The sequence below is a fragment of the Canis lupus genome, chromosome 4 (assembly GCF_003254725.2).
Source record: "Canis lupus dingo isolate Sandy chromosome 4, ASM325472v2, whole genome shotgun sequence".
Taxonomy (NCBI): Eukaryota; Metazoa; Chordata; class Mammalia; order Carnivora; family Canidae; genus Canis; species Canis lupus.
The window spans coordinates 25,713,568-25,736,955 of NC_064246.1; the positions used below are offsets into that span (position 1 = coordinate 25,713,568).

General features: G+C 48.4%; 1 protein-coding gene across 2 annotated transcripts in view; it reads right to left on the reverse strand.

Moving 5' to 3' along the window:
• Positions 1-4,360, reverse strand: part of DUSP29 (dual specificity phosphatase 29) — a 32,484-nt gene extending 28,124 nt beyond the window's left edge. The window contains exon 1 of one of the 2 annotated variants that reach the window (XM_025434697.3): positions 4,112-4,360. In XM_025434697.3, coding sequence (XP_025290482.1) covers positions 4,112-4,275 — 164 coding nt within the window. In that variant the 5' untranslated portion in view covers positions 4,276-4,360. Of the gene's footprint in view, positions 1-432; positions 534-4,111 lie in introns of those variants that run through there. The other variant, XM_035715329.2, reaches the window with a different exon arrangement.
• Between the last annotated feature and the right edge of the window lie 19,028 nt (positions 4,361-23,388).

Sequence of the window (23,388 nt, forward strand, 5' to 3'; positions counted from 1 at the left end):
AGTGTGCGGGTCTTGAAGCTTTGGGGGCAAATCTACCTCTGAGGGAAGCCTCCTTCCCCTCTGACTGGAGACAGACCTTGGGTGAAGAGGGCAGCATCGTTCCCCTGCCCCATGGTGCCAGAGCCAGCATCCTTGATTCCCCTTCCCCGGTCTCGGTTTAGTCTCAATCAGCCAACATCAGAGGTGCTCCAGGAGGTTACGAATGAGTGTGACCCATTTTACCTTCTAAGTCAGGCCTGGCCCAGCCCTCCACACCCAGGCTTTCCTCACCCATTCCTCCATTAAGTACCAGATATGGGCTGGGCCAGAGAAGTCTCTGCCTTCTAGAAGTTTTTGGTCTAGTAGAGCAGTTTCTACAGTAGTCTTAAAACAGTCCCCTCTCCCTTCTGAAGTCCTTCTGTATCTGGGCGTATGTATACGTTGCGTATTTACCTTCCTACTGCATCAGGATCTTGGGGGAAAGTTAGTCTGTGTTGAAATGCATGCACACCACATTTCTTCCATGACACCACCCAAGTCGGGCTTGGAATGCGCCTTGAAAGAAGAGGGAAGGTAAAAATGTTACTGTGGTTGGATAAATTACTCTATTAGGAGAGTAATACCTTCTGCTCGGGTATGCAAAGGGGTGGAATTTGGCAGCAGTGTACATATATAAATAAGCATATTTTTAATTTACTGCAAGTCAGTGCTTGTCTTTACGCATCTTAAGCCTATAAAAATGATCCCAACTAGGAAATAAAAGTAGTGGATTAAAAAAAAAAATTAAAACCTGGATGTGAAAACCCGGGAATTTTTGTTGTTGCCCTATAATTTAATTCCTAACGTATCTGACACAATCCAAGTTTCACAGATTTTTTTTTTCCCCTTTTCGATTCTGGCAAGCATGTTAACAGGAGGCAATTATGCGAATTAATATAAAATCCTTTTATTAAAAAAAAACAGAAAAGCCTTCATTTCAAGGGGTAATTTAATATTCCTTCTGTGATGGTGTTGATGTCATAACTTGTTTGATTAACTCTTCAAATGGTTTCAAAGCGCTTCAGGGTGGTAATTTATGAACTCCTAATTGATCTCCCCCCATCTTGGTTTGGCAGAGTGGGGCCTCCCGGAAACCGTGAGGAGGCTGGAGGCCCGAACCCGGCTTCCCTCTCAGACAGGGGAGCGGGCTGGGATGGACTTTGCCTCCGCGCCTGGGCCCCGTGGGGAAGGAGAGGCTCTGGCGCAGGGCACCGGGGACCATGACGTGTGACCAGGCCAGCTGTGGCTCCTGACTCCTGAGCAGCCGGGCTTTGGCCTCCTCCGAAGATGTGTGGAAATACTACAGGCAATTTTACAGCTCATGAATTCAGGAATAGAGGGCCTCGGGCCCACAACTTTCAGGAGCTGCTTCCCACTGTGCGTCACCTCAGAACACGAGGCCTCGGTGCGTGGGGCAAACGGGAGGTGGGGTAGACTGAGGGGCGCAGCCCTCACGGTGGGCCTGCCACCTCCCCTTCCCCACCCGGCCTCCTGTCTCGGGACTGTGCAGGGGTAGCTCTGGGCCTTGGGAAGGCGTTGAGCCAAACACTCGCTTCTTAAGCTGCCATGAAAGCTCACTTGAGTGGCCAAGGCCGGGCAGGACCCAGGGCAACGGTCATACAGTCGCTACCTCTGCTGTGCGCCCAGTGACCATCTACTCAAGCCTCCAAGACACGAAAGAGCTGCCCCTGCTTCACAGATGAGCAAAATGAGAGTCAGGGGTTAGTAACACAACACCAGGTGATGTGACTGGGCGTCACCCAGGCAGCCAGGCATGCCACCCAAGTCATGAGAGGGTCACTGTATTCTTGGTCACAAGGTTTACGCTCCCTAGGGCAGGCCTGGGCCCTTCGTTTTTGTGTCTCATTCCTAATGTGCATCCCAGCGCGGTGTGCAGTCGGGGAAAGAGCTCTCACTGGCCTTGGAGTCTAACAAACCTACCTGGGCTTCGGCTTCCTCATCTGTAGACTAGGGATCATATCCACCTCATGGGTTGTAGGATCAAATGAGAGGATACAAGTCCTCGGCACATCGACAGGGGCTCAGAAAATGTTTTATGAAAGAGGACAAGCAAGGAAGCAGTGAGGAGGCTGGATGGAGAGCTCCCAGTTGTGTTGGGAGCTAAATTCTGAGCGCGGGGCCGAGGGTCTCTGTAGAGTAATTGTGGCAGATGGGATGGGGCGTGAGTAAGCCTGAGCATTCTCCTATGGGTGTTAGGGCTCATTTGCTCATGTGCAAAGTATCTGCGAGGCTTTGGGGAGGAGGAGAAAGGACTCTCTCCAGCTTGTTTGACATCTGGTGCCCATGCCAGGCTGGGTAGGCCCAGACCATCAAGAGTCCCTGGAGGCCAAAATTCACACACTATCTGCTCTGGAGTCAGGCTGCAGAGGACAAAACGGAGCTGTGACCCCTGGCACCAGTACCTGGAGTGGCTGTTCCTGGGGCCTGGTCCAGGTTGAAGTCCAGGCATCAAGAGAAGCAGAGGAGTGAGATGTCAGCCCTGCCCCTGCCCCCACCCCCACGGAGGGGCACCAGGGCACATGCCATCAGACTCTAAGGTACACCTTCCTACTGTCTGGGCTTTGTGACATGGACAAACCACTCCACTACTCTGTGTCTCAGCTTCCTCATCTGAAAATGAAGGTGATGAGGTACCTCCTTCATAGGGCTGTTGCAGTGCTGAGGAGTAAATGAGTTCATACTTATAAGAAAAGCTTTTGGAACCACACCTGACACATCGTCAGCACCAGGAAACATACAGAGTCACAAGGGTTGTGCAAAGCCCAACCTCGTTGGGCCTCGTTCCAGGACATGCTAACGGCCAAGCCTCCAGCCTCGCTGCTCCTGCTCTGCTCCTCATTGCTTGTGGGGCAGACAATAGCCACAGGGACCCCACCCTGAGACAGGACTCAGCGTCCCCTCCAACCCAGTGCCACCCCGGGACCGAAACGTTCCCAGTGAGGGCTTCCAGCTAATCAGATAGTGGAGAACCACGGCCTCCCTTGTCATCCTTAGCACAGATGTGCTTTTGCCCCCGAAGAGCCCCTAACTCCTCAGACTCTTTCCCACATCTGACCCCCTAAACCCAGGCCCAAGGTTCTTTCCTGGTACAGGTCTCAGCTCAGAGGCACTGCAAGTGTCGTTTACAAATGCTATTTGGTGGAACCAAAGAAATTTTCTCGTGAATAGAACAAGCAGGGGCCACACATGAAAGGGCAGGCAACTGGACAAACACCAAGGACACTCGGGGGCTGGGGCTTAAGTGAGGAGGCCTCTCCGCACACGCACCTCACGTCCCCTCCCTTCTCACTTGGGAGCCTTTCCCTTTAGAATGTTTTCAACTTTCCTGAACAGTCAGAGTTCCCAGTCCCCATCGCTCTCAGGTTCCAGGCTCATGAGGAGCGACTGGGCCACAGGACAAGAGCACCAGGAGAGCCCCGGGCTGAGATGCAGGATGGCTTCCCACCTTCTTATCTACACACGCTGCTGTCTTGGCCAAGTGGCCCTGTCCCTTGGTGACCCAGTCTGCCCATCTCTACCAGGGCAGTCATCCCCACCCTTATCCTCCCACCAGGCCTGGGAAAAGCTTTAAAAATGATTGCTCTTTCCAAATGATGCTTCGCATTATCCAGGACACCGAAAGAGTTCTCCTTCCTGGGCTTTTGAGTGCTACACTTGTCATTTGTGCTGCCCTACACATGATGGGAATCACTACGGTGTTTCTCTCTCCCCTCCTGCTGAGAGATTTTTCCCCTCTGCTGGCTAAATGGACCAATGAAGAACCTAGCTGGAAAATGATATGTAATACGGTGCATCCAATGCCTCAGGAGGGCCTGATGGGCTTTGACCCACCCTATTATCCTTTAGAAATGGTCACTGAACTGGAAGCTCAGATTTGGAGGGAGGGAAGTTGAGAAAACTCTGTGGAGCCTCTCAAGAAAGATGGGGCAGGCCTGTCATACTAAGAGGATGTCAGCTGTTCTCTGCCACGCTAGAAACAGAGTGGAAAGGAGCCTTCTCACCCCCACACCCAGGCCCTCAAAGAACTTGACTGGACCCAAGAGGCGTCGGCCTCCCCACCAAAGGGCCTTACCTGTGTGTGCTGGGGCCTGGCCGGAGCAGGAGGTGCTGGTCTGTGGGGCGTGTGGCAGCCGCACACCCGGCCACCTCCACTGGCATCCAAGAGCCTATTTTTAGGGTCAGATCTGCTGACGCTGACCTTGTGGGCTGCCCAGTCTGGGAAGAGACCCGTGGCATCTGCTTGCAAAATGATGTGCCAGTGTGACCTGAAAGCCTTGACTTTGGGAGCCCTGCACCTGGAGCCCACACGCCCGTCTGGGGCCCGGCGTCGGAGGCAGGACACGTGGCCGCCCAGGGCGGGGACAGGCAGGGGGGTTTGCCAGCTTTGTTTTCTGGGGATTGACAAGGCCAGGTGTCTGTGGGGCCCTGCCCTGGGCTTTGTTCCAGAACAGCTGGAACAGGGCAGGTTTGCCAGCTGATGCAGAGCCTGTGTGAAGCCTGGGAGCACCCAGACTGCAGAAGGACTCTCCACTCCAGTCTTTTCCAGGAGTTTGGGCAGCCACCCCTGAGGGCGTGGGTGGAATGGGGGTGCAGCACGGCAAGGGGGCGGCGATCCGTGAAACAGCCGACAGAGACTCTGTAAGCTTGGGTTCATTTGCGTTGTGTCATCTCACGTGAGACCTCCAGCAAGCGTCCAGTGGGGAAAAGAATCATAATGCTGTCCTCTTGTGATTATGAGAGTTAAATGAGATGAAGTGTGGAAAAACACTTGGCAAACATTTAAAAAATGCCAGATGATACTAGGATGCCCCAAAATATTTCCAATTCAACAGTCACTTCCAGGTCTTTCTTCTTGGTGGGGCCTTCTCTCAACCTGCTGCCTCTTTAGCTCTAGGCTTCTTTGCTCCAGGAGCGCCCCCACCATGCCCCCTACTATGATCCTTCTTTTTAGTGCTGAGAGCCATAGTCCTGTCAAGTCTCCTCTAACATTCTACTAAAATCTTTCCAGGGCTTCCCACAGTTCCTTATAATTGAGTGAGGTGTTTTTCCACCCTTCCCCACCCTTATCACTCTCTTGGGGGCCTACTTTAATGTGTGAAGGATCAGGGGGAGGGACAGGGGTTACCAGTCTCCTCATCTGCTTCACTTAACAAAGTCTTCTTGTGGTGGGCTCATCACACTGTCTCCTGCAACCTTGTATTCAGCAAACCAAAGATCCGCCTCCCCATTTGCGTGTTTAGCTATGGCCAGTTTTATCAAGGGTGATTGTTTCTACCAGAATTTTTCATTGTGAAACTGCTGAAAGACTCAACTTTCATTGATTTCTTGGTGCAAAGAATATTCACAAGGCAGAGACTAAGGACCTGAGTGTATAATAAGGGTCCATCAGGGTCCAGATGTCCTCACTGTCAAGTGCTGGAGTCAGAGTAGCAGAGTCAAAGGCCCTTCTACAATTACCCCAAGAACTAAAGGAGTCAGAGATGCTGAAACCGACAAAGGTTGGAGGATGATTTCTGTCTGGCGAGGAGCCTTGAAGGGCCGGTCCCAGCCCATACCCGAACCCCAGCCAAGTCAAAGGTTAAGGAAGCAAAAGGGGCCTCTGAAGATGTAGGTTCACCAGGGGACAAAAATCAAATATCTAAAGACATCTGGGATAGATGATTGATAAGAATGGGAGGTAATATTTCACACTGTCTAGGAAGGATATTCAACTAAATAAAGCCAAGAAAAGAATTAGGTGGGGGCAGCCCGGGTGGTTCAGCGGTTGAGCGTCTGCCTTCGACCCTGGGCATGATCCCAGAGTCCCGGGATGGAGTCCCACATCGGGCTCCCTGCATGGAGCCTGCTTCTCCCTCTGCCTGTGTCTCTGCCTCTCTCTCTCTCTCTCTCTCTCTCTCTCTCTCTCTGTGTCTCTCATGAATAAATAAATAAAATATTAAAAAAAAAAAGAATTAGGTGGGTTGCTGGAGTATCACCTGCATAGGGTAGACCCCACATGTAGTTAATCGAAGACTACTCCACACTGAACGGGGAGCCTGATGCAGAGCTCGATCCCAGGACACTGAGATCATGACCTGAGCTGAAATCAAGAGTCATTTAATTGACTGAGCCACCCAGTTTCCCCCCCTTTTTAAGATTTTCTTATTTATCTTATTTGAGAGAGAGAGAGATGAGGGAATGGGAGTGGGAGTAGGGGGAGGAGCAGAAGGGAAGGAAGGAGACAGAAAGAGAAGCATGGAGCCCGACTCAGGGTTTGATCTCACAACCCTGAGATCACAACTCTGAGATTACGACCTGAGCCAAAATCAAGAGTCAGAGGCTTAACCGACTGAGCCACCCAGGTGCCCCGACAATAGCACTTCCTGCAAAACTCTAAGGGCAGAACTCAGGCAATGGGTTCTCCCCCAGGTCGTCTTCTGTGGACTCAACAAACATCCATTCCGCCGGATTGGGAGTGGGCCAGGAACCATCGGCTGGACTTGGGGGTGTCTCCACCTGTTCCAAACTCCGGGGCTAGTCCGTCAGGGCTCTGTGCAATGGCAGGCCGCACTTGTGCAGGTGAAGTACGATCTGTAGAAACAGTTGTCATATTCCTTGTAGCTTCTTGGGAATTTCCACGTCAGCCTTTGACATGGGTTTCCCCCCACCACCACCACCACCACTTCTCTGACCCGTGTTACTTTCATTAGCACACTTCTTTTCCCCAGAATCTCCCAGACTTTCTCCACTTTCAGATGCAGGTAGGCACTGCTCTTGTCCCAGCTCCTCTGGATCGGAATCCCGCTTAGGGCCAGCGGCAAGGTGCGGTCGGCCCAATGCCATCCCCAGCCAAAGATGTCCATGCCCGAATCCCTGGGACCTGTGAATGTATCTTGTTACAAGGCAAAGGGGAATTAAAGTTGCAGATGAAATCAAGGCTGCTAATCACCTGACTTTAAAATAGGGAGAGTGCCCTGGACCATTCAGGTGGGTCCAGTGTAATCCCCAAAGTTCTTAAAAGTGGAAGAGAGAGGCAGCAGGGGAGGCTCATGTGATGCGGTATGGGAAGAATTCAAATCCCGGTTGCTGGTTTTGAAGATGGAAGGAGGGGCCACAGCCAAGTTGGAAAAGGCAAGGAATTGGATTCTCCCCTAGAACCTGCAGAAGGAAGGCTGTTCTGCTAACACCTTGATTTTAGCCCCGTGAGACCCATGTCGCCCTTCTGACCTACAGACTGTAAGATAATAAATGTGATGTTGTAAGCCACTGAGTTTGAGGGAATTTGTTACACCAGCAACAGGAAACCAGTACATGAGATTTGATTCATACATGACTTTCCTTTTTTTTTTTTTTTTCATACATGACTTTCCTGAGTCCAGAAGATCCAGAGGCTCCTAGTGCTCTTTGGACACCTGAGTTTACATGGACACTGAATCCAGCTAGGGTCCGGGAAGAGGGCTCCCACCCAGAGAAGGTGGAGGGCGCACCTTCGTAACAGATGTGTGTAGTCTGATAACCACAATAAGTCCTGTGCCCTCCCAGAAGTCTCTCTCTTCTTTCCTGTTAAACAAAGCAAAACAGGGCGCCTGGGTGGCTTAGTCGGTTAAACTTTTGCCTTTGGCTCAGATCACGATCCCAGGGTCCTGGGATCCCAGGGTCCTGGGATCGAGTCCTACATCAGGGCCCCTGCTCTGCTGCTTCCCCTGCTTGTGCTCATTCTCTCTCTCTCTCTCTTTCTCTCTCTCTCAATAAATATAAAAATAAAATCTTAAAAAAAAAAAAAAGCAAAGCAAATAACCTGCCCAATGCCATTGTGTGCAGCAGAAGAGACTGTGGCACAATGCAGGAGACAGCTCCAAATTCAGTATCCAGCCTTCTGCTCTTAGAAGGTGGTTGGCTGGACCCCTTCCCCAGGGAATTTCTCCCTCCACAGACTTCTGTCCCTGTCCCTGCCCTGTCCACAAGGCTCCTCCCTGTAGGTGTGACCCCAGATTTCCTTCTTTTCCATCCCTGGTCTCTCACCTTCCTCTCTCGAGCTAAGTCTTTCAAGGGGCTCCAGATTCCTCTTCCCTTCTGATTACGCAGAGCAGGTGCTCCCTCTCAGTCTCAACCTCCCAAGCTAAACCTGGGACCTCTGCAAGGCGTTCTCCTGGATACGTCATCAATACAAAGGGGAATTTTTTGACTCCCCCAAATAATAGTGTCCATTTGACCCTGAAAACAGGAGGCCCTGCCCTGAGCTTGGTTTTTAGAGGTCCCTGCATATCACAAGCGTGTAATTGTTGACACACTACTACATACCTATTGGAAGGGCTAAGAACAAACAAAGGCCCAACAATACCAAACTTTGGTAAGATGCATTTGTCTGTAAAACCAAGAGGAGTGAGTTCTGTTATATGTAACTTTAGGAATAAAAAGGATACATGGGTGGGGCACCTGGGTGACTCTGTTGGGTGTCTGCCTTTGGCTCAGATCATGACCCCAAGGTCCTGCGATGGAACCCGGTGTCAGTTTCCCTGCTCAGTGGGGAGTCTGCTCCCTCTCCCTCTGACCCTCCCCACCCCCAGTTGTGTATGCTCTCTCTCTCTCAAATAAATAAATAAAATCTTAAAAAAAAAAAAAGGATATGTGGGCACCTCTTTCACTTGGCTTTGGCACTGGTCAAGTATATGACATGAAGCTCTAGCCGCTTTTGTGATTGACACCATTCTTGCTCTATGTTCTCAAAACAAAAGGTAACTGAGTCTGAATTCCATGCAGGTTAGTGGATTGTGTTGCTGCTAACCTTGGGGTATGGGGAGGATCTGAGCTGTGGAAGTGCTTAGGTGAGAGAAAAGATGGCTTATTTGGCTTACCGAGTCGTCCACCCAATACAAAAATCTAGTAGTGGTGAGTGCCTATGTTATCTCTATGCTCTGCTTCGGGGTTTTTGAAGGGATCCAGAATCAGTGTGATAGTCACAACTGTTACACAATAACTGAATAATATGTTGGTATCTTAAACAATTCATAGTATTCTTTTAGGTATAGGTAGGTACATCCAGATGTAATAAGTGTGAAGCATAATGTCGATTCTTTACATTGGCTACTAGAATTCTCAATGATTTTATTTTATTTTTTAAATAATTTTATTTTTATAACAATAGTTTAGGAGAACTTTCGAAGAAATCAGCTAAGGCTTTCAGGTACATTTAGATAATTTTTATTTAAAACTTTTGAGATTCGGGATCCCTGGGTGGCGCAGTGGTTTGGCGCCTGCCTTTGGCCCAGGGCGCGATCTTGGAGACCCGGGATCGAATCCCATGTCGGGCTCCCGGTGCATGGAGCCTGCTTCTCCCTCTGCCTGTGTCTCTGCCTCTCTCTCTCTCTCTCTCTGTGTGACTATCATAAATAAAATAAAATAAAATAAAATAAAATAAAATAATTAAAAAAATAAAATAAAACTTTGAGATTCAATAATTATGTATTCATCCTTTTATTTTTAATAGCAACTTTGGATGTTTTAGAAAAAGAACTATCTTGAAAATATACATGGAAGTAATTTTGTTTTTCTATTGTTTTCATTTAATTTGCATTTTGATAAAAATATTTACATTTGTTCGCTTTGAGTTCGATTTCATTTCATTTTTGGTCCTCCAGAGCAGCACTGTCCAACAGAAATATAATGCAAGCCATGTATACAATTGAAAATTTTCTGGTAGCCACATTAGAGAGTAAAAGTAAACAGGTGAAATTAATTTCAATAAAATATTTTATTTAACCTACTATACCCCAAATATTATCATCTCACCATGTAATCAATATGAAAACTCAATGAGATATTTGACATTCTTTCTTCCGTACAAAGTTTTTGAAATCTGTGTTTTACACACAGATTTTAAAACACTTGCAGCACACCTCAACTTGGACTGGCTATATTTCAAGTGCTCAATAGCCCCAGGGGGCTGATGGGTTGCATGCCAGACAGCCCAGGTCTAGATCTCTGAGGATGAGACGAGGTGGTGTGGGGATGGGAATATGGGATGGAACTTCCATTGCCCTTCTTCCCAGGCCTGACCTGCCTCCTTCCCATTGGATGATCACAGACCTCCCCTCCTCCCAGCATGACTTGTCCCCATTTCCTGAAGCCTATTGTACAGAGGCCTTAGAGGTTTCTGCGGCTCGCCCAGAGTTTGCAGGCAGCTGGCCGTCCATATCAGTTGTGAAGCTGTCACTCTTGACTCTGATAGCCAAGCAATGTGAGGACATTGTGTTTGGAGAGAAGGTCTAAGCACCAGGGATGTTTAACTGAAACCGATACCTCTGTTTATCTCCCTGGCTGTCAAAACACAGAGCATGCCTGCTGCCCGCCTCCTGCTGGGGGGCTCTGGAGCCCTTAGGACCCAGGGCCTGGGCAGTGGGCAGCGGTCCCCCAAACTCCTCCCTTTCCCAGGAGGCTGAATGCCATTTGAGCCCCGTGCAAGTCTGTCAGTGACCTCGGCAAACGGGGAACTTGTGTCTCTATTAGCACCTCTGTCTTCATGCCAGGACTTGTTGATTTTACAGAGAGATGGCACTTCCCTCTTCACGGCCCGTTAGTAGATCAAAGTGACATTGATGAGGCTTGACAGTGTGATTACTCGTGTGTGGGAAGCAGGAAAGCAAAAGAGGGAAGAGCATGTGCTTTCAAAGCATAAAGACTTAGGTTCAAATCCTACCCCTGCCACTGAGCCCTGAGCTGGTGCAAGTCCCTTAACTTCGCTGAGCCTGTACATTGGAAATAATAACAGGACCTTACCTATAGGTTATTGTGCAGGTTATAGAGGATAATGCATACAAAGCTCTTGGCTTAGAAGAAGCAACGAAAAAAAAAAAAAAGAAGAAGCAACGAATACATTCTAGTCATTGCTGTTCTTGTTCTCATTCTCTAACTGGTTAATTTTATGTTAATGCTCACCGGATGGATTAAAAAGTCCTTAAAAAGGATTAAATTAACAAAATGTTGGGAGCCAACATTTACTGAGGTGACACCCTACTCTGTGTCCAGACTGTTCTAGAAGCAGGTGGCAGAACAGGGAGGCTGGGAATCAGGACCTTCCTTGGGTGAATTCACTGTTCAGTAAGAAAGCAGAGATCCCAGTGAACACTGACAACTCAGTGAGTAAGGACTGTGATGGGGTGCACAAGGGCCAAGGGTTGCCCAGAAGAGCCAAGGAGCTGTAAAAATGCTCTGAGAAGACCCACTTTGGCACTGGGGGGAGAAGGCTGGATGGGAGCATCTCATGATAATATGCTTGTCAGTTATGGACCCAGTAGGCACTCAATAAATACTTGTTGCCTGAGAGTAATGTAACCTCATACCGTTATGAAGTTTTGTTCAGTGACAGGCATTAGCCAACCCACAACAGTTTAGTCAAGACAAGTCCCTTGAGCTAATCCTATCAGCTGGAGTGAGCTCAATTTTAGGAAGGGATTGACTTTGACACATTGTGTACCCTGATCAGTCAGGGTCCAACAAAGGGCAGAGTTCATCAGGGATGGTTTACATGAAACAATCCGGGGGGGAGGAGGGTTGTGTGTGTGTGTTTAAGATTTTATTTATTTATTTATTTATTTATTCATGGGAGACACAGAGAGAGGCAGAGTCATAGGCAGAGGGAGAAACAGGCTCACTACGGGAGCCCGATGTGAGACTTGATCCCAGGACCCCAGGATCATGACCTGAGCCAAAGGCAGATGCTCAACCACTAAGCCACCCAGGTGCCCTACATGAAAAGATGCTAAGGAAGGGATTACATACAGAGAGTGAGCAGGATTAAGGGAACATATAAATAATGCTGAAGTACCTAGGAAGTAGCAACAGTGGAAAAACATAGAACATAGAGGTGTTCCACCCAGCAGACGAGAATAAGACTCTCAAGGATGGCAGAGCAATGAGGTGGAAGGAACCTGGGTCCCTATGTGACCTCTTGAAACCAAGTCCCCTTGCCAATCTGGACTGCCCACCGACCTCTGTACAATGATGTGAGAGAGAAAGAAACAGCCGTTCACTTAAGCCATCGTATTTGTGGGGGGGAGGGTGTTACAGCAACCTACCCTAATGCATTCAAAAGCCAGAGTGCTTGCATTACGGAGAGTGAGGGAGAGAGCGTTAGCAGATGAGAGAGCCTATAACCACAAGGCCTTGCAGCCAGGGTGAAAGAGTTTGGAATTTATTCTAGGGAGGGTGCTTACATGATCTATTTTTAAAGAACATTTTGACTGGTATATGGGGAATGGAATGTGGTAAAGAAAAGGTGAACCAGTGAGGGGGCTATTCTGGTTGTTCAGGCAAGAGGTGCTTGTGGCTTGGTCAAGGATGGTTGTGGCCATGTGTGAGAAGTGAGAGAGACTCTAGATTTGTTTTGTTTAAAGATTTTATTTATTTATTTGAGAGAGAGTGAGAGAAGACGAGCAGAGGGAGAGACAGAGGGAGAAGGAGAAGCAGACTCCCCACTGAGCAAGGGCTCGATCGCGGGATCCTGACCTGAACTGAAGGCAGACGCTTAACCAACTGAGCCACCCAGGCACCCCTCTAAGGACATTTTGATGGTGAATTATAAAGGATCACCTGAAAGCTTTGACTTTGAGGGGTTAGTGTGTTCAGGAATAAATGAATGATATAAAGTGTTTAACACAGACGCTAGCATAGGATGAGTATTGTTTCAACAACGGCTTTCTGACCCTGGTGATGTAACTTATCCTAGCATAAGGCGCTAATAGATTGAGTTAGGAAAGAAGTTCATGTTTTATTAAGCAACTTACTCCTTCGGTGCCTGTGTACATGGTCTCACACTGGGGACTCATCTTGGGGACAGAGTACAGCCCAGACCCAGGGAGACCCTCATCACTGTAGGGGCAGAGGGGGTTTGAGTTACAGTGGGTTGAAAATTCACTCACTCTGCCCATCCCCATATAGCACCTGCTATGTGCTAGATGGTGTTCTAGAAAGTGAAGGAAAAGTTACAACAAGATATGCTATGTCACTGCCCTCAGATTGCTGTCCTTCTTTTCACTGGGATGTACAAGGAAAGTGAGGGACCTTTATTGTCCATTCTCTTATCTAATCTCCCCCACAAGGCACACCCACCCTGCTGGGAATTCAGGACTCTTCATTTTGCTAAATAATAATATCTCAGTCTCTTCCCAGTTAAAAGCTCAAGCTCTCAGAATTCTCTCTTCCCCAACATGGATAATGGATGTACCTCAGGGCTTACTGCAAGAGGCAAGGTGGGGTGGGGGTCTTCATGCTGTGGGACCCCTTGAGCCTGGCTGCTCCTGATGTTGGATGAAATGATTTCCTTCTAGATGCCCAAGTGGGTAAAAGAGTTAAGTGCCCCCCTTTTCACTTTGTCCCTGGGACACTGTCTTACCCAGTGGAGGTCCCCATCTGTAGGCCTCACTGCCAGCTCCCCTTCCTCAGTCTTCTTCAACCATCCACTTGCTTTGCTTTTCTTACCAGAATATCTTCTGAGCCTCCTCCTAGAGGATTTGGCCTGCCTTTCCCATTTCCCTGGGGCCATACTGACAAAATGACTTCCAGGTAGGGTTTTTGGCATAAGTACGTTCTTTTCAATATTTAGGACATATATATATATATACTAAAAAATTATTTGTTGCTTATCTGAAATTCAAATCTAACCGGTGTCCTATATTTCTCTGCTACTTCTACTTCTAGGGAACTTGGCAATGGCAGAGAGCAACGAAAAACACAGCTGTATAGTATTTTCAAAATATTAGGCCCCAAATAATATGCCCCTGCTGGCCTCTCGGCTGGACAGACTTAAAGAGGCTTCAGAAAGAAAGCTTCCAGGACGCCTGGGTGGCTCAGTGGTTGAGTATCTGCCTTTGGCTCAGGTCATGATCCTGGGGTCCTGGAATCAAGTCCTGCATCGGGCTCCCCACAGGGAATCTGCTTCTCCCTCTGCCCATGTCTCTGCCTCTTTCTTTGTGTCTCTCATGAATAAATAAATAAAATCTTAAAAGAGAAAAGAAAGGAAGCTTCCCTCTACCTCCTCCCTAGCATAGGCTGTTCCCCGTTCCTTAGAGGAATTCGTTGTGTGTATGGTACGTGTGTATGAGGATGAGGGGGTGGAGGGATGGTGAAGGAACCACCTTTGGCTCCCTGCCCTTCACCCCCAGTCTCACCAGGCAGGCCTCTCTGGGATGTGGGTAGCCCCATCCTGCTGGCAAAGCGACTGCTTACCTAGAATTTTTATGAGGACATTTTTATTGAGCTATAATTGAAAAGAAGCAAAATTCCAAGACATACCAGATTTTTCTCATAAGCCTCCTTCAGAAATGTGTGTGCACACACATGTGCATGTGTGTGTGTATGTGTGTGCATGAATACTCATAGCCTTTGGCCAGACCACATCAGAGTTTTTGTTGAAAAAATGAGGAAGTGAGTGCATGCATGTGTGTGTGTGTGTGTGTGTGTGAGAGAGAGAGAGAGAGAGAGATTTTTCTCTCTTCTTCTCTAAACTAAGGACCAGAATAAAGATGAGCTGGGAGTCTGGAGAGCCTGTAAAACTCTTTTCATTAAGCAAATATTCTACTGTTTGGAGAATTGGGGTTTTATGTAAGAGGGCTGCATTTGTCATTACAGCCTAATATCCTAATGTAAGTTTACAACCATACTTAAGAAACCTGTAATAGAATGCAGAGCCTGTTATGTATGTAAAACTGCTTGGCAAAAGTTTATAAATCATACACATTTATTTTAAAGAATGTGAAAGTAAATCCAGATGATGGCCTTTTAGAAACGGGCTGGCTGTGGCCGCCTCATTGTGCCCCACTGCTGTTCTAGAAGCTGCAGGAAAAGACTCCGTGTCTCCTGGGGTCTGTGCGACCAGCCCTCTCACCCTTCCCGTTCAGGAAGGATGAGGATCCAGATCTTCTTTCCCAACCCCCTGGAAGGAAAGACACGTAAGCTTTGGTGAAGCACCTCCATGTACTAGGCGCTAGGCTGCTTCCCTGTCCTCATCCTTGCGCGGATCTGTGCGACACTGTGTCCTCCTCAGGTTTACCCTTGAGACATGTGAGGTCCCGAGGCTCAGGCAGGTGGTGAGAGGGTAGCGTCCGAGTGAAAACCCAAGGCCACGTGTGTCCAAGGCTCCTTCCTGTTCGCCCGTCACTCCATTCCCACCCCAGGCAGCTCGGCTTGGTGGCACTAGTGGGATGTGTCATAGTCTCGCCATGGGTGGCTAGGTGCCCTGCTACTTCTCAGGAGGGACAAAGCTAGATTGAGAGTCAGGTCAGCCGGGCACCTCTGTGTGGTGGTCATTTCTGGACCTGTCCTGAACCCACTGACCCATTGTCCTGCCAAAAGGGCTCATTCTTGTCTGGCCATGGCTGTGGTCTGATTAACGTGCATGAGATAAATAGATGAGATTCCTTCAGGCCAAAAGGTAGACTGAGACTCAAGTGACCTCAGAGACTCATTGAAAGAACATACTTGAAAACTAGGATCTCTAGGAGAATGGGAATGATGCCCAAGATATACCATGACTTTGGTGACCAGGTTAACCTGGGGTCTCCTCAAGTGCCGGCTGCTCCTCATCCTGTGGCTCTGGTTTTCTGCAGATTTGGCTTTTCCCTGCTTGGCTTCTGATACTCTTTTTTTTTTTTTTTTTAAGATTTTATTTATTTATTCATGAGAGACAGAGTGAGAGAGAGAGAGAGAGAGAGAGAGAGAAAGAGGCAGAGACACAGGCAGAGGGAGAAGCAGGCCCCATGCAGGAAGTCCGATGTAGGACTTGATCCCGGGACCCCAGGATCATGCTCTGGGCCCAAGGCAGGCACTAAACCGCTGAGCCACCCCTAAACCGCTGAGCCACCCAGCTTCTGATATTCTTGTAACTACCAGCTGACTCCCTCTGCTTCTCTCCTTTGAGATTCTGCTGCCTTATGGCTCCTGTTTCCCGACTTCTCTCACACTACCTCCCCACTGATCCTGCTCCTGTCTCCCACTCAGCCCCTCCAAGAGAGGACCTCACTAGGTCAGCAGTCTTGTCTGGGATAGAGCACCCATCACTGGCGGCCTCTCACATTAGACCACCCCACAGGACTCTAGCTCGCTCTGAGTTAGGAGATTTAACACTTAAGACCACGTTAGGCTGCAAGGAACAAAGACTTAAAAAACAGGATAAGCATTTCTGGTTTTGGTAAAGGAAGTGTGGAGGCAGAGGCAGTCCAGGATGAGCCCATCCTCTTCACACTTCAAGCAGCACTGTGAAGAGGACAAATCAAAGGGCACTCCCCCTTTCCCCTGTAAAGATACTTATCAGAAGTTCCACACATGAATTCCACTTACATCTCATTGGCCAAAATGTAGTCACTTGGCCACGCTTACCAGCAAGGGAGGTTGGGAGATGTTCTATGTTAACTGGGTTCATTGCCAGCCAGCTAATAACTGAGGTTCTTTAACAAAAGGGGAGGATATTGGAATCAAGTAGAAGTCTGTGCCCAGGTGCCCATCCTGGTGCAACCAACTATGGCTAGGACAGCAGAGCCATATAGTAGAGAGCGTGTGACACCAGGAATACCTGAGAAAGGAAACCATGCCAATACCGGCATGATGGGGGCCTTGCGTGGATGGTACAGAGCGCGTATTTTTATCTGTGGTGTGTGGTCTAAAAGGAACTAGAAGCATCCCTTCATCCCTCCCCCTAAGCTTTCCCTTAGTAGTCCTGTCTGCTAGTTTGTCATTCCAGGAAAACCAGTGCCTTCCCCAGCACCCCCTTTTAAAGCATCCACATGATCCTGGGGAAATCAACCTGTACTCAATTACTTCTCAATTTTTCTCAAGTTGGCCTAAGTAGCAACCCCCATCCCCAGTCACTACCAAAGTCAGGATGGCCCTAGCGGTCAGCAGCACTGAGCCAGAGGCTTCCAAAGCTTGATAGCTAGTCTTTTGGGTCCCAGTTGTGGGTCCCAGGAGTCCCATTTTTAGGCCTAGAGGGTATAGAATGCAAAGCCTGAATATCTGTGAAAAGGGGAGGGCTTTGAGGGAGGGAGGGCACACAGATGGGCTGATGGAAGGCTCTGAAGGAGCAGCTGAGGTGTAGGAAATCACAGAGGAGGGGAAATTCTAACAGCTCCCCAGGACAGAGGACCAGGCTGACCAGACCTCAAATGGCTCAGGAAGCATGGATAAGGAAGCTAGTGCAGAAGTCTGGGGGAATAAACTGGGAAGAGCAGAGTGAGCTGAGGAAAATGAGAATACTGAGAATTGGTTTCTCCTACCTGCCAGGGGGGGCACTACCTGGCTAGGGACCGGGTGGGTATTTCCCTTTGAAATTTCCTCGAACCAGGTTTTCCCAAGGCCCCAGTGGCTGCAGAGTCCATACTGTGGCTGCCCTCCCACCTCACCCCCACCCTCCCATGGGAGAGGAAATGGAGGAGGCAGCTGTCAAGACCAGACTGGAAGCTAGAGGCCAGCAGACCCACAGGGGTCCCTCGGTAGCCAGGGAGTCTTGGGGCTTCTCAGTAGGCATCTGTTGGCCTGGATATTAGGCTAGTTGGAGCTTAGAACAGAGAGAGGTGAGGAGGGGGTGTTCCCTTTCTGGCAGCCTCTCCACCCTGCCCACCTTAAGGCCTTTGCCACCAGTATCCTCCTAGAGCCCCTAACTATCTTCCAATCTTGAGTGGGGGCTCTGAGCAGAGAGAAGCCAGGGCCCTGTTGCCCTCCGTATTCCTCTGAAATGTGGGAGCCCATCTTCTTGCGCTCTGTCAGCAGTGGAGTGGATGGATGTGGCTGCTCTGTCCTTCCCTCATTCCTCCATTCCTCCAGAGGCGAATCGGGTATTGAAAAGCCAGGGCTTTTGGTCAGAGCTGAACCTGCTGCTGTGCTGGGTGTGTATTCATACATAATGGACTACCCCAAAATGCAGTGACTTAAAACAAGAGACATTTTCTTCTAGCACAGGATTTTAGGATCCTTAATTCAGGCAGGCTCAGATGGACTATTCTTCTGTTCCATGTGGTATTGATGGAGGTCACTCCATGGTAGGGGTATTAGCTACCAGACATGTTGGTCTGGAGAGTCCAACATGGATTCATTTAAGTAGCACCTTGGAAAGAAGCTGGAAGGCTCAATTCAGCTGAGACTGAATTGATCAGTTTGTCTACACACAGCCTCTCTAGCATGGTGGTCTTAGAGCTGTGTGGCTTCTTGTATGGGGGCTCAGGGCTCCCAGAGTGTTCCCAGAGACCCAGGGAGAAGTTATAAGGCATCTTCAGACCCAGCTTCAGAAGTCACAGAATACCATGTCTGCTCCAAATTCTATTGCCAAGCAAGTCACCAAGGCCAACCCAGAATGAAGAAGGTTCAGGAAGTGTATTATGATTCTACCACTGCTGGCTAAGCCACCTTGAGAAAGCTTACTTAAACCCTTTCAGCCTCATTTTTCACAACTGTAAGATGAGAATAATGCAATAGCATCGACCTCTTATGGGCTATGAGACTTAAACGATGACATATGTCTCACCAATAACTGCTGTATTCGTGATCACCAGGATCTGCAGTATCCTCGGTTTCTTGGGCACTCTGGTGGACTACATTTCCCAGCCTCCCTCGTAGTTGCGTGTGGCCATGTGACTGAGTTCTGCCCATGTAACCAGAGGGGACATAATACTTCTGACCTCTCCATCCTCCATGCTTGCTCCTTCTACCCTCCATGCCCCCACCAACCTAGGGTTGCTTGTCAGAGCCATTAGCCTACCTTGACTAGTTCACTGGTACATAATAAGCTCTCAGTTAGGGTTTAGGGACTCTTTGGCCTAACCTCTCTACAGCTGTGTTCTCATCTCTAAAGTCGGGGTGATGTTAGGAACCTATCCCATAGGGTTGTGAGGATGGGATAAATAATCTATAGTTTGACTTAATAGTGGCTTAGGGCCTCTTTGATCACAGTTATTTCATCTAAACACTATACACTATAAACTGGGTCATCATTACCTTTTTCTTTTCTTAAAACAAAATTATCCATAATAAAGCCTCTAGAAATTTTTAAAAGGATAATGTGTGAATTTGCTGTGTTTTAGGCCTGAAGCCAATAAAAATGGTATGATTTACATTCAGAATACTTCCTTAAATCCATTTGATACAGGTTTCAAAACCTAAATATATAGAATAGGACATTTCTAATTTTAAATGGTAATCAAATTAGTTTTGATTTTCAATTTATTTTTTTAAAGATTTTATTTTTTTATTTACTTACTTTTTTTTAATTTTTATGTATTTATTTATGATAGTCACACACACAGAGAGAGAGGCAGAGACACAGGCAGAGGGAGAAGCAGGCACGATGCAGAGAGCCTGACGTGGGACTCGATCCAGGGTCTCCAGGATCGCGCCCCGGGCCAAAGGCAGGCGCCAAACCGCTGTGCCACCCAGGGATCCCACTTACTTACTTACTTGAGAGAGAGAGAGAGAGCAAGAGCACAAGCAGTGGGAGGTAGAAGCGCAGAGGGAGAGGGAGAAGCAGACACCCCACCAAGCAGGGAGCCCAACATGTGGCTTTATCCCAGGCCCCTGAGATCAGGACCTGAGCCAAAGGCAGATGCTTAACTGGCTGAGTCAACCAGGTGCCCCTATTTTCGATTTTTTTAATTAGGAAATATGTTAGGAGCACCTTGGTGACTCAGTCGGTTGACTGTCTGCCTTTGGCTCAGGTCCCGATCCCAGGATCCTGGGATCAACCCCTGCATCAGGCTCCCTGCTCAGCGGGGAGTCTGCTTCTCCCTCTGCCCCTCCTAACCCTGCACACCCCTCCTAACCCTGCAAGACAGCTTGTGCTGTCTGTCTCAAATAAATAAATATACATTTTTTAAAAATTAGGAAACATTTTAAGAAGGGGCACCTGGGAGGCTCAGGCATTTGAGTGTCCAACTCTTGGTTTCTGCTCAGGTCATGATCTCAGAGTCGAAAGATAGAGTCCTGTGTCAGGCTTTTGCTCAGCAGGGAGTCTACTTGAAATTCTTTCTCTCCCTCTCTCTCTACCCCTCTGCCCTGTTCTCATGCACACTCTCTCTAAAAGAAATAAATACATCTTTTTTAAGAAAAAGAATATAAAAGAAAATATAGGCATAATAAGCACCTATATTCCCACAACTCATAACATTTTGCTATGTTTAATTTGTGTTTTTTTCTAAAGAAATAAAACTGGGGGGGAAATGGTGTGTCTAAAGCACTTAACATAGCCCTTGGCATATACAAAGCAGCCCTTAATTGTCAGCAAGTTTTTTTAACCCTTTATTTTGAAATAATTTTACATTTACAGAGTTATAAAGATAATAGAGACATTTCTTGTATACCCACCACCCTGCTTCCTCTAACATCAGTCTCTTACATAACCATGGTTTATTTATCAAAGAAATTAAAATTAGTGTCACATTATTGACTAACCCACAAACTTTTTTCAGATTGCGCCAGTTTTTCTACTTAACATCCTTCTTCTGTTGCAGAATCTAATCCAAAATGCTATGTTGCATTTAGGTCAGATAATTTTTAATCATTTGTTCAACACTCAGAGCACAGCCACCTTTTAGTCCAAGATGGGGCTCTGTGCGGCAGAGGATGTCAGGGGCCCACGTACTATGTCCTGTGATAATAATCACAGTCCTCATTTTGGGGAGCATTCCACATGTTGCACAAAGCCCCTCTTCTATTGCCCATGTAATCATTACATCAATCCTCTATGTTGAAAAAAAAAATCCTCTATGTTGGGCTACCATTACTCTCATGTTACAGATGAGGAAACTGAGTTACAGGGAAATTAACTGAGGTCACACACCTCAGGTAAAGGGCAGAGGTAAGATTTGAATCCAGGTAGTCTGGCTCCAAAGTCGTGCTCTTAACACCATCCCCACTTCTTTCGTGAGACCACTCTAGAGAAGAAGGGGAGCAGACACATCATCACAGACTTCCCAGGGCAAGCATGGCAGGCAGGAAGTCTTCCTGATGGGGATGCCAGTCTCAAGCTCAACCTCGGTTTCCTCAGATGCTCTGGGGGACCTTTGGCCAAAGCCTTCCTACCCTGTGCCTTCTCAGGGCTTTCCTCTCTCTTCTCCCTACAGCCCCAGATTCTGAGCCCGAACCTCAGAGCTCCGAGAAGGTGACCTACTGAAACTCAAGCCCCAGGGTGTGGCTCTGTCCTAGATTCTGGGCACTGTAGCCCAGCTAGTGGAGACAGGCTGCTCACACACATAGGCCTGGATGTTGATTTAGAGATTGACTTCTGGAACCACTATTTTGGGTCCTGCTGACGATGCATAAGCAAGAAATAGCAACAAGGGCTGAGTTGTCAGGCAGAGGGGGTATCCATAGGAATTGGGGTTGGGCAGGCTGGTCTGCTTAGCAGGGACTAGCTTTGTCTACACTGGGAAAAGGTGCCACTAACCTGAGGATGAATTGAGAACAGTTTTCCATCCCCAGATGAGAGAGGGGCCCTGCCTGGTTAGGTACCACAGCAGGAGCCCTTCTGCAATCCTCCAGCTAGGACATATGCTTACCCTTTGGAAGAGGCACAGAGAACACTGTAGGTAGCCAGCAACCAGCTGGGATTAGGACCAAGTGCTGGAGGGAGGAGACCAGGGAGCTGGCTAGGAAGCACCTGCCTTTTGAGGCCAGAGTCCAGAGATCCTACATCCCTGAGGTGACATTCCAGCCTCATTTTATCTTCTCTGAACCTTGAGTTGTTCAATTATAAAACAGGGATGTTAATCCCAACATATTAGACAAGAAGGCATATGTTTGTGTAGTTTATGAATTCCAGGAGGAAGAATGAGGCTAAAACACAGCCTGGGCTCAGCTCACTCAGATGGGCACCCCAATTGGAGCTACATCTGCTTGTGAGGAAGAGACATCTTTTCCTCAACCAAGCCCAGGAGTGATTAAGCCTGAAAGGCTGATTTGCTCCAATGGGGGTTCCTTTTTTTGATTCATGCAAAGGAAAAGCACTTGCCCTCTGAAAATAGACCAGATGGCAGAGAAGGGCAAGGACCCCTCTGCCCAGAAGGCAGAGCTGGCCCCAGAGAGCGTTGGTGGGGATTGAGGAGGAAGCATCAAAGGTGGCCAAAGAAGAACGAGATGTGCTGGGAAGAGGGTGTCAGGGTGCCCACATGGTGAGCATGCAGGTGGAGCTAGGGAAAGAGGAAGCACCCTCCAGAGGCAGGCCACTCTCAGGGCCAGCTAGGATCCACTCCCCCAGAGTCCTCTGTAGAGAAGGCCTAGTGGCAGTGGTGCCAACCTGTAGTTGTGGTCCGTACAACCACAGAGCTCCACCTGAGGGCACGATCATAGCTAGAGTGTGGGAGCCATGGGGACCTTGAAACCATGGGAGGCCTGATCAGAGACAGCCAGTTGAAAGAGAATGATGAGGCACCAGCAAATTATGATTCAGAGTGATAGGTGACATCACAAAAGGTGGATGGACATTTTGGTAGCCTGAGGAGGAACACCTCTCTCAGGTTTGGAGGGTCCAGGAGGGCTTCCCAGAAGTAACAGCTAAACTGAGATTTCAGAGACACAGAGACAGAGACAGAGAGAGACTCTGGTAAAAATGAGTGAGGGCAGCGCATTCAGTTGGTACAATCAGAAGCATGTGCAAAGTACCAGAGGTAAGAGAATGTGGTGCATTCTGGAAACTGCAAGAGCATTTAGCATTTCTTAATTACACAGCGTGTGTGGGAACAGAATTACAAGAGATAAGGCTAGAGATACAAGCAGATTTTCAGATAATGAAGCATCTTTATACTTTCTCAAGGTGTTTGTCCTTAGGGGGTTGTAAGCAGAGAGTGACATGATCGGATTTCCATTTTAGTAAGATGTGCGTGTGGAGACTGGATGGGCAAGTCTCCATGGAGACTCATGGGAGCCCAGAGACCAACAGTGGGCTGCTCTTGATGATCCAGGATCCAGGGGAGAAGTGAGGGTGCCTTGAAGTTGGGTACTCACAACAAAGATGAAGCTAAGTGAGCAAATCAAGGGACTAATTGAGAAGTGGAAGCCTAAGGTGACAGCCGTCACTGACGTGAGCCACAGTGGCTGTCAGAGCTCTTCACTAAAATGAAGAAGTAGGGAGAACTCAGCCGGTGGGGCAGGGCTGATGAAAAGTGCAGCTGAGTTGGAAATTCAAGTGCAAGAGTCAGATAGAGATGGGCAGTGGGATTACAGAGGGTCGAAAGCACAGGGGAGGGAACTGGCCGCCATGGGGTTCTAGGAGTCATCAGCCCGGAGATGTGAACTGAGGCTCCGGGGGCAAGGGGACCCCCCCCCCCGCAGGGTGGGGACTCTGCAGGGGAGAAGAGGCAGTGGCCAGAACCCCAAGAAACGTTGAGGTGTAAGGGG